The 11655-nt window shown below is 40.1% G+C and overlaps 1 protein-coding gene across 1 annotated transcript in view; it reads right to left on the bottom strand.

Annotated features, from left to right (window-relative positions):
* Positions 1–9915: 9915 nt before the first annotated feature.
* The window catches only part of LOC147717720 (E3 ubiquitin-protein ligase TRIM39-like), a 211432-nt gene continuing 209692 nt past the window's right edge, over positions 9916–11655 (bottom strand). The window contains exon 10 of the mRNA XM_086924503.1: positions 9916–11084. Within this exon, the coding sequence (XP_086780629.1) occupies positions 10543–11084 (542 nt within the window). The 3' untranslated portion in view covers positions 9916–10542. The remainder of the gene's footprint in view (positions 11085–11655) is intronic.

Here is an 11655-nt window from a genome sequence, read left to right as displayed (position 1 = left end):
ATAATTACAGAAGCCTCAGCATATACATGCCCCCTAAACAGTCCTAAATGTATATCATTATTATCATAGTGACTATGAAACTCTAGCAGTATATATTGAGAAACCTAAATGACTTCAAGAAACGAGTTTTTAAACCGACAAACAAGCAAATTATTCTCCCATATTCATGGTAGGAAGTGAAATATTTATTTAAAAAAGCAGACACCATGTTGTCCTTCTCATAAATGTGAAAAGCATTTTAAATACACAACTTTCTTCCTAATTTTCTCCCTAAAGCATACTAGTCTCTATCTAAATTAAATGAATCTTTTCTCACCTTAGCAAATGCTTTTTGAATTTCAAAACAGTCTCAGACACACACCAATTTTTCTTTAGCAGAGCAAAGGGTATGCACTCCAGAGGCTGCAACCAACAAAGGCACAGAATGCTGTATTTCATCACACATATCTCTCATGTCACCCAATCAAAACTCTTCCCTCACTTTTTTCAAATCAACACCCTTCCCCCTCTGCCTTTTCTGCCCTTTTTCCATAGCAACTACCTCCTGACAGACCTCTCATGTTTACAAGTTCACACAACAATGTTTCAAATGAACTCTGAACTCTCAGTACCTGCTAAACCACTGCAATGTTTCTTAAAATCATTTTTTCTTAACCATTCAAATTACATCATTCAAAGAACACATCCATGCACCCTAACTTTCTGTTTTCAGAAATGGAAATCCACCAATCACTGCTAGTGAATCATTAGCACTGAAACTCCACAGTTTTTTTTCTTTACAAACTAGCGCTATATAAACACGCAAATTAAATTAAATTAAATTCATGGCAGTGGCAGCTTCATTTTCGATAACTGGTCCTCCTAGTGGATCCTGACTCAATGAAACAGAACTCTGACTGTCCTGAGAACTGTCTCTAGCAATCTCGGCTGCAATTGTTGCTTCCTGCTCGATTTCTGCATTCAACATTTCTAGATATTTTGGAAAAACCGGACATTCTATGGACTCCTTGGCTGCATTGAAAGAGTCTTCATAACAGAGGAAATCTCCAAGCAGTTCCTTTTCTGCACGCCAAGGCTTGAAAAGTTGCAAAAGAGCTAAATAGAAAAACTCTTTTCTTTCTGGAGATTCGCAATTCAATTTTCGATGATTTACCAATAGACATTTTCTTTGCTTGACCAGACATCCCTCACTTCCAATTACAGCATACACTCCTTTATCAATATCTTCTTTGATATTCCTCTTGAAAATGTAATTTTGTAGAACCTCATACAGACAAACATTCTCCAGGTGACTGCTTCTATTTGGATAATATGTATCCAACATGTTGGTCTTCAAAATATCTGTACTGCTTGGCTCCTTCTCCGCCAAATACTCAATTTCCTGTACGGGTTTCAGAACTCGATTACGCGTTGCAGCAAGACCAAGACTTGCCCAAATGATACTCCTAGATTTGGCATAGAGACTTGCTGAAGATAACCGGTCAGAACATTCGTAAGCTCCGATTTCTCGATGCGACAACATCTTCAGACTGAAACTGTACAATTTCTTACTGAGGCTCTTTTCATGGGAAATGTCCTCCCACATATCCTTCAGTTCTGTCTTTTCTTTTTTTGTGATGTAAGACGTCACATACCGAGCCACAGCCCTACAGTTGTCAGCCACAAACGGTATATCCATGTTAGCATTCCACATGGACAAAATCACTGGGTTGTAGTCGTTGATGTTCTTGGACTCTTCGTTTCTTTTCAAATTGTATGTATTTTTGGGTGATTTCCTCGTCAACATTATGTCGCAGCGAAGACATCAAATTGTTCACTCTTCCTTTAGATATCACCGATCGTGGAAATCCAAAACGACATTTTGTGTAGTACTTGTTTTTGTTTCTGAATTTACGACGACAGTACTTTCCACAACGATGGCTTTGAAACCGTAACACTTGTTCTCTTAGACTTTTGTCTTCCTTTGTCTTTGGAACAGCACATGTAGAATACTGTTCTATGAAACTCATCACCAAGTCATCCGGATCTGTTCCAAATTTGGGTGCATCTTTGATCCATAGCAGCATATGTATATGAGGAGCACCTCTTGCGTCATACTCCTTTCTCCAGAAGAAATCCAACACCTCTCCAAGAGGTGGATTTTTCTTGTTTGTGATGAAAGACATCATAGCTTCAAATCTATGATTGAAGTACCTGCATACATTCACTGGATCCAAAGAGCACAGTTCTCCGGGTGTGTTGAATTCAATATTTTCAATGTTTCCATTTGCCTCTCGTAGAAATTCAAGTAAGTCTTCCCAGCCATACTCAGCACAGCTGAGAGTGAGCAACCATGTGGGAGTTCCTAAGTTCCTCAGCATACATTTTAAGTCACCATGACGACGGTACCAATACTCATTAGTACCACGCTGACAAGCCATGAGATTAATCAGCTGAGAATCCAAAATACTGTCTTGCACATTGACTTTATCCATAAAGTCCCTTGCCGAGATATTTCGCAGTTGTACACCACTTTTCAGGATGTGGTTCACTGCATAAGACAGTCCTGACAGATCACTTTCAAACAGTAGATGAAACAAATAGGGAATGCATTGACGAAACCTAGGATCTTCTGCATACAATCTTAAAGTCCGGTAGTCAGAAGCAGGAATTTGGTCAGGTCGCTCATCACATCGTCCTCCTCGACCTGTGGGAAATAACTGTGGAAAACACCGAGCTTCCAAACTTTCCTCCCAAACACTAATGGGACTCCCTTTGGCTTGTTTCATTTGAAACAACTCAATAGCATTCCCCATGACTTCCTTGGAATGCAAAGGATGAACACTATAATGTTCATATATTTCTTCATTTTTAGAGGCTTCTACTTTTTCAATTTGTCCAGCACACAAATCGCTGTCCTCTTCTTCACTTACTTCCTCTTCTGCAACACATACATTCTTGTAGTACTCATTGTTTTTTATCAAATACAATGTTGCCTTTTTGACTTTCCTAACATCCACGAAATCTTGCCAGATTTTCTTACTCTTTGTCGGAACCCCATTAACTAGGATAACCAGAGGTTCCTCTTCCACTTTCTCTACTCCAATTGTATTAATGTTTTTCTTCAAATCTAAAGGCAAATAAACAACTCTTCCCTTTAATCCTCTCTGTAAATCTGATGGAGGCAATTTCCCTGTCTTTGGCTCCATTCGTACAATAGCCTGAAAGGGATGCACACTTTGAATCAAAATAGATTCATAAGTATTTAAATCCTTCAATTCAGAAGGAATGTCAACCAATTCCAGAATATTATGAACCGCTCTAGCAGGCATCCGGTTTTGGTTTAATTTGTTAAAACAATAAGTACACATACGTTGGTCCGATCCCAAATCAAAACAATTTTCTACCATCAAGTATGTGGCAAAATCCTTCCATTCACTATTGTTTTCCATTTCACTTTTTGCATATAAATCCACAAACTTAGTCTGATTCTTATAATAAGTCCGTCGACAACACACACAAGTGAAATTAGGCCTCTCACTTGATTTCACCTGAAATATGGAAATTTCCTTGTGAAACTTATCTATATTAGAAATCTGTACACTCTCTTCCACATTACCTTCTTCTACTGGGTCAATTTAAACATTGTTCTCTTTACTAGCAAAGTAACATAACTCAATTTCTTCACAAATATTTTTCACATGTAGTTCGGAACCATGCAAAAGAGCACTGCTTAATTGTTTAAGCATAATTGCTGAACTCTTAGCATAATACAGCATTCTCACTAATTTCCTCACTTTATTATGATGCACTGCTAGCATCCTGAAATGATGAAAAACACTCTGGCATACTCTCTGGAAAGACAAGTCAGTGAATGATCATGCAAACCTGTTACTTATCTCACTCTGCAAGGATCTAATTCTTGCAACAACTTCATTTTCTGTTTTAAACTTTTCTTATTAAATGTACGAACAAAATCACAAAGCAAATTGATGGAATCCTGTCGCACACTACAAACACTACTACACTTCCAGGTGTACACTGGACCCTTAGGACGTCTTCCTAAAACCTCATCACCTAACACCTCTTCTGCATCTGCAGACACAAGTTTTTCTTTTTCAACCGGACAACCGTCTTTCACCTCGACCACTGGTGTCAACTGCATGCACCAAATCATTGTCCTGGAAGTAACTCTCCTCATTGAAAAATGCCTCACAACTTGAACTATGCATCCATTCTCCTGAGAAAACTTCACAAAAATTACTACGATTAACTAATCTCTTCCATCTACTATTTGATTTGAAATCATAAAATTACCTTGTTTAGTTTCCTAAATAAATTACCAAAATAAATAACTTTCGCTTAATTTCGAAAGCCTGATCAATAATTTTCTCTACATTTTTCTTTTTCTTATAAAATGCCACTTTCTGTTGACCTTTTTTAGTATTTTTTAACAAATTGACAATTATCCTGTTGCGGAACATTCGTCTACGAATGTCCCTGAACTGATTTTCCCTTCTACTGCCATGCACAGAGTTATCTCCTGCTCTAGCAGAAACTTTTTTGATGGGCCTTTATTTTTCCTTTAAATTGTCTCTCTTCTTCTGCACTAAAACATGTTCTGTAGTGGTATTTTTTGGTCTACAAATTCTTTTTAAAAATGATTTCATTTTCTTACCCGGAGCATTTTTGGCGACTTGAAACGATTTTATAGTAGAGGACTGCTGCAAATGTTTACCAAGGTGGAGTGTAAGTCGCTTTGCTTCTTTTTGTCTCCCCTGCCTTGAGGGCATTTTTGAATTTTTCAAAAGATCTTCAGTCAAATCTGTGGAAAAATATTTAAAAAATTGTTATTAACCACTATTACCAAACAGTAAACCAATAACAGTAGGCAAACAATTAACACACTAGTTGTCAACTCTACCTACAGTAATATAACAACATAGACAAATTTAAAAATCTCAAATAGTAGCAATGGAATGGAATGCTTCTACATATGACCTGTTCTCTGTTATATGTTAATCTCAACTAATTTCGAGACTCTATTTCACAGTTATATTAAAGTCACTTCACACAGGGTGTTTTTGAAAACGTTTATATAATTTTAATTGAACATCTAGAGATTGTTCCTCATCTAGAGATTGTTCCACATCTAGAGATTGTTCCTCATCTAGACATTGTTCCTCATCTAGACATTGTTCCTCATCTAGACATTGTTCCTCATCTAGACATTGTTCCTTTTCTAGAGATTGATCCACATCTAGAGATTGCTCCACATCAGACATTGTTGATGTTATTGTTATTGACTTAAAATTGCCAAGCACACATGAGGGCGTATTTAAAAGGCCCTTGCACCAGGGGGAAGTGACTTAAAATTGCCAAGCACACATGGGGCGTATTTACAAGGCCCTTGTACCAGGTTGAAGTGACTTAAAATTGCCAAGCACACATGGGGGCGTATTTACAAGGCCCTTGCACCAGGGGAAAGTGACTTAAAATAGCCAAGCAGACATGAGGGCGTATTTACAATGCCCTTGCACCAGGGGGAAGTGAGTTAAAATTGCCAAGCACACATGAGGGCGTATTTACAAGGCCCTTGCACCAGGAGGAAGTGACATGAAATGGCCAAGCACACATGAGGGCGTATTTACAAGGCCCTTGCACCAGGGGGAAGTGACTTGAAATGGCCAAGCACACATGACGGCGTATTTACAAGGACCTTACACCAGGGGGAAGTGACTTAAAATTGCCAAGCACACATGAGGGCGTATTTACAAGGCCCTTGCACCAGGGGCAAGTGACCTAAAATAGCCAAGCACACATGGGGGTGTATTTACAAGGCCCATGCACCACTTATGCGTCACGTTGTAAATATGTCGCAACATGGCGCATCTTTTCCGCCGCCGCTGCGTCACAAAAGTGACGCAACGTTAGCGCAAAAGAGGCACACGGCCATCATAAATCTGCCCCTAACATTTTAAAAGATTGGTTCAGGATGCCGATAAGGTGTGGCCTATCCAGAGGTTTGTTTGAGGTGAGTGCTACTCAGGGTTGCAGATTAAATTTAGGCTTGTTGAAGAGTACAGAGGAGATAATACATGTGCAGGCCTACAGATGAAGTGAGTCATGTCCACTGCACTCTTGAACAAAGGCCAGACCTCCTCTTTCTCCCTGGACAGGCCTAAACCTCATCTGCACAAAGTGATTAGTAATGTTAGGAAACACAGGTGATGTAATTGAAAAACGTGCAAATATTTTTGCTCATTTCACATCACCTGTGTTTCCTCAGCTTAGGTATCTCATTGAGCAGATATAGTCTAGCATATCCAAGAGTACGCAGAAGGTGAGGACTGTATGCAGCAGTGCAATGTACATAACTCACCTCCTTTGATAATTACAGAAGCCTCTGCATATCCATGCCCCCTAAACAGTCCTAAATGTATATCATTATTATCATAGTGACTATGAAACTCTAGCAGTATATATTGAGAAACCTAAATGACTTCAAGAAACGAGTTTTTAAACCGACAAACAAGCAAATTATTCTCCCATATTCATGGTAGGAAGTGAAATATTTATTTAAAAAAGCAGACACCATGTTGTCCTTCTCATAAATGTGAAAAGCATTTTAAATACACAACTTTCTTCCTAATTTTCTCCCTAAAGCATACTAGTCTCTATCTAAATTAAATGAATCTTTTCTCACCTTAGCAAATGCTTTTTGAATTTCAAAACAGTCTCAGACACACACCAATTTTTCTTTAGCAGAGCAAAGGGTATGCACTCCAGAGGCTGCAACCAACAAAGGCACAGAATGCTGTATTTCATCACACATATCTCTCATGTCACCCAATCAAAACTCTTCCCTCACTTTTTTCAAATCAACACCCTTCCCCCTCTGCCTTTTCTGCCCTTTTTCCATAGCAACTACCTCCTGACAGACCTCTCATGTTTACAAGTTCACACAACAATGTTTCAAATGAACTCTGAACTCTCAGTACCTGCTAAACCACTGCAATGTTTCTTAAAATCATTTTTTCTTAACCATTCAAATTACATCATTCAAAGAACACATCCATGCACCCTAACTTTCTGTTTTCAGAAATGGAAATCCACCAATCACTGCTAGTGAATCATTAGCACTGAAACTCCACAGTTTTTTTTCTTTACAAACTCCTACTGTTTCAACTGCCATTTCATTCCCACACTTCATCTGACTGCAGCAGAACCTCCTCTCACCATGTTTTCTGTCTGGATTCTTGGACATAGCTACATCCACTGGGCTCACAGGTATGCTGATAACAGAAATTTACACAACCTCAATTTACAAAATGTGGAAATCAAATGGATTGGGCAGAGAGGATTGAGATCTCATCAATTGATACCATTGGTGAAAACCTTTTTGCATTTGCCAAAGCCTGACTTCTTAATAGTGCACTGTGGAGGAAATGATTTGGGCACTTTGACTGGGGTAGGTCTGGAAATGCTTTTAAAGGACACCTTTGAGCAACTGATGGCACTTTCCTCAAACTGACTTGGTATATTCCAATATATGCCAAAGACAGAAATGGAGGTGGTCCAATCAATTTTGTCCACAAATTGAGAAAGCGAGGAAGCATGTAAATAAGTCTGTTTCAGCTTATATGAGAGACCATGGAATGGGCTCCATCTACAACAATAACTTGCGTTACTACATGCAAGATATCTACAGAGGAGATGGTGTGCACTTCTCAGATGAGGGAAACAGAGTTTTCATACAAAATTTAGGACTGTGTATTGGTACCTACTTATAAGTACCTAGAACTTACACAGAACCCAAAAGCTCCTTTCAGAGCTACCTTAACTATATTTACTCTTTTAAAATTTCGAATGTACCTTTTTTCACTAATTTTCACTTATGTTCGCTTCCCGGTTCGCTACCCGGTTCGCGTACCGGCAGCTAACCGCGCGAAAAATTCAAAAACATTTTTTCCCCCGACATATATGAGCCTCCTCAGCCACCCTCAGAAAACCTAGGGGGTCAGGATACGTCTCCCGTGCCCCCTTATACCCTATCCCAACATTCTTTATCCTCCATCTTGTGTCTAAATTCATCCGAAACACAAGATGGCGGGTACCGGGTAGCGCTTCTACCGCGAAAAAAATCGAAACTTTTTTTTTTGCCCCATGGGACCCTTTAATAGCCCCCACATCATTCCTAGGGGGTCAGGAGGGGTCTACCTTGCCCCCTTTCATTAATTTCCCCCTTTGTTTTTCTCCACCTCTTGTCTCTCGATCCTACTGAGAGACAAGATGGCGGCCGTTCCGGACTGTTTAGAATGTTGACAGACACCAGAGAGCCAATCAGCTTCACTTTGCGAAGTTCCGTTACGCGTCCGGTACGCGAACCGGGGCGCTAACCGGAGCGCTGTCACAGATATATCTATTTTTTAAAACGTTAATTTTTCAAAATCCACTGGAGCACATATATTGAGACATAGCAAAGGCACGTCGGCAAACCATATCTAAAATTTTGCCAAGTTTCGTGTAAATCCATTCATATCCATTCAAATTCATATATATATATATATATATCCTAGCACATTCTGAAAAACTGCACTCTCGGACCACAGAATGATGGACAACCAGGCAGCAAATAAGTATTTCAGGATGATTTATTAACTCTTCTCACGGTTTTCTTCCGGCATGACGCGTTTCGGTTAACAGGTAACCTTGATCACATGGCGACAATGCAGTATACTTCGTCAATAAAATTTTTTCATTCATTCTCACCACGTGGTGCATAAAAAGTGAAGACATACTTTTGCTGACAATCTCTATATTCACATGAAAATGCAATGTTACATTTACATCAACCTGTTTGTGCACTCGGTTTCAATCTATTTTACAGTCACTTTATATATTTGTGCATAAATGCATTATTTATAACTGTGCAACATTATGCCATAAATAATAAATAATAAATATGTGTAAAATTATTACATTTACAACATTTTAGAAAAAATGGTTAAAAACTCTAAAATTCATCACATTTTAGAATTCATATATACCAGCATAAATGCTTTAAAACCAAATTGTTTTTGTGCAATATCACACATTGGTTATGTTAAACTCATAAGAATATAAAACTTTAGAGTTAAAACAAGATAACGGCATTAATGCCTATAATATATATATATATATATATATATATATATATATATATATATATATATAATCTATATATCATGATTTAACTGGAAAGGAACAATTGTGTGTGGTTATAAATTGTTCATTTGTACATAGATGGAATTTAAAGGTTGTAGGGATATATTTATTTTTACATGTTGACGTGAATTTTAAAGCTTTTATTGCAATGGTTTTAATTAACTATGCAAATAAACTATTTATTACTTACTTACTTACACGTGCCTATGGCTGCCTCCCTGGACTATATGTCGGTTATTGTGAAGGGCATACATACGCAGGCGGACATTCGTGACCTTGATACGTAACAAAACACTATATACTGGGAACCCAGTGATAAAGAAATGAGAGTGCTTTACAAGAGTCTAGACTAGTACAACTAGGGAGGCGGTCGAGGTACAGAAGAGGGGACGTGGTGAGAGAATACCCCGGGGCCAGGAACGGTGGGGGAGGAGTGATGAGGTAGAATGGCGTACCACCGGGTGAAATTGGAGGTGAACATTGCTTTAAAGACAACCACAGGTGAGAGAAGAAAGGAAACAATGTATAAGAAAGTAAAGGGAGATAAATGGTAGCGAGAGGTACAAGAAGGGAGATTGAGGCTGTGTGAGACAAAATGTAACCTTTCAAGTCATTTTTAGGGTGACAAAAATACACTCCTGACTACAGCCTCACTTGAGCAAAAGGTAGTAAAGTCATGATTAACAGATGAAAATGTAATAATGTTGATGGCTGACACTTGCGGTTTTTAATGGAAGAACTGCTGATCTTTATTAAAACTAATAAAGGAAACAAGGGCACAACTGGATCCATTCTACTGAGATGCTCTAGTCAGTACCAAGACAATTCCCAAATCAAAAAGAAAGACATGATAGGGTTAACATTATATTTTTCAGCACTCCCTGATATTTGAGAGCAATATGGAGTGGGGGCTGCATTGACGAATGCGCCTGAAAAGTGTGGGCTGTATCCTCGCACACTGCAGTGTCTCTGATTGATGGAAGAGATGCATTTCTGGGGCTCACAGGTGGGGTCAGAGGGGCAGCTGGAAGCCATTTCCTGCACTTACTGGTCTGTGCTCAGCAACACTCAACTACTAAGGAGATACACCGGCCTTGAACCGCACGGCTTCGGAAACAAATTTATTGCTGGTTTCCTCTTTAGTGGAGACCTGGAGTGCAATGGTGAATATATAAACTACACTGCTGTTCTAATGCTAATGTGACTGACTACCAGCTTAAGAGAATGAATCTAAACAATATGTGGTGGAGGAGGGGGTGATTAGGGCTAGTGGATATTAATGTGCTGACTGTACGCTGTGAGTTGTAGTGAGTGCCACAATACATTTGTACTGGGCAACGCTGCTGAGAGCTGCTCTCACTCTTGTGTCACCGGCAGGACCCGCAGTGCCCCCGCATTCCTCCCTCTCTCCCTGAGTCCTGGCATGAAGTAGGGCCGCAGAGTGGGGGGGAAGGAGGCCCCAGAGAAGGTGAAGAGCATAGACCGGTCATCCATATTGTAGAACGAGAGCCGGCCCGCCTCATAGTCCAGGAAGAGACCCACAGCCCTAAGGCTCACAAGGAGGGTCAGGGGGATGGGTAAAGAGGAACCAGCTTGATAGTTACCATCTCTGAGCCACACTGTCCAGTATCCACCCTCTGGCGCTAGTGTGACCTTCCCTTTCCTGTTCACAGCCTCGTCACACACCCCCAGGCTCCAGCGAATCTTGTCGCCCACCTCCACCTCCCAGTAATGCCTCCCGGAGCTCAGCCTCTCTCTCCCCAGGACAATGGGGCAGATATTGAATCTCTGGGGTGTGTCCGGCAGATCCTGCGCTCTGTCTCCGTGCCTCACGCTCCTTCCCGCCTCGGACAAGATGAGGCTCCGCTGAGCAGTGTCCGGATCCAGGGTCACCGCAGCTGCAGGAGAGAGAAGCAGAGACCATAGGTCAGAGATCACCCATCTACAATAAACACGTCACTCATACTCAGCCGGTCCCAGCAGCAAGAGAGATTCATTCAATTTTGATGAACCCCCCGCTAACTTCATACCCGTATCAGCAGCACCCGTTTATTCGTAGTAATTAATAGAGTATAGTCATAGCTTTTTTTCAAAATCAAAACACACTTCGTAGTGCACTATTGTTGTCTATAACAGATTATTATAGCACAAAACTGAATCAAGATGAGGCGTTGGGAGCCGCCCCCTGTGCAGCTGAGGTACTGGCTTTCTCCAAACGTTTAACACTTGAAGCAGGAAACCATCTCACAGATTCCAGTTGCACCCTTAAGGGCTCAGTAGTCCTCATTTCATCCCCCAAAATTTATGTACGCATATTTCTTTTCTGTTGTCGGATTGCCACAATGTGTGGTTTAAGGACACACTTCTCACTGATGTCATTGACAAAAAACCTACCAACTTACATGGTGCCACCATGTGTCACACGATACCAGCCTCTTACAACCACACACAGCGAAGAGTTTCATACAC

The sequence above is a fragment of the Lissotriton vulgaris genome, chromosome 5 (genome assembly GCF_964263255.1).
Source record: "Lissotriton vulgaris chromosome 5, aLisVul1.2, whole genome shotgun sequence".
Classification (NCBI taxonomy): Eukaryota; Metazoa; Chordata; class Amphibia; order Caudata; family Salamandridae; genus Lissotriton; species Lissotriton vulgaris.
Note: the sequence above shows the minus strand (reverse complement) of the source record. Positions and strands in the feature narration are given on the sequence as shown.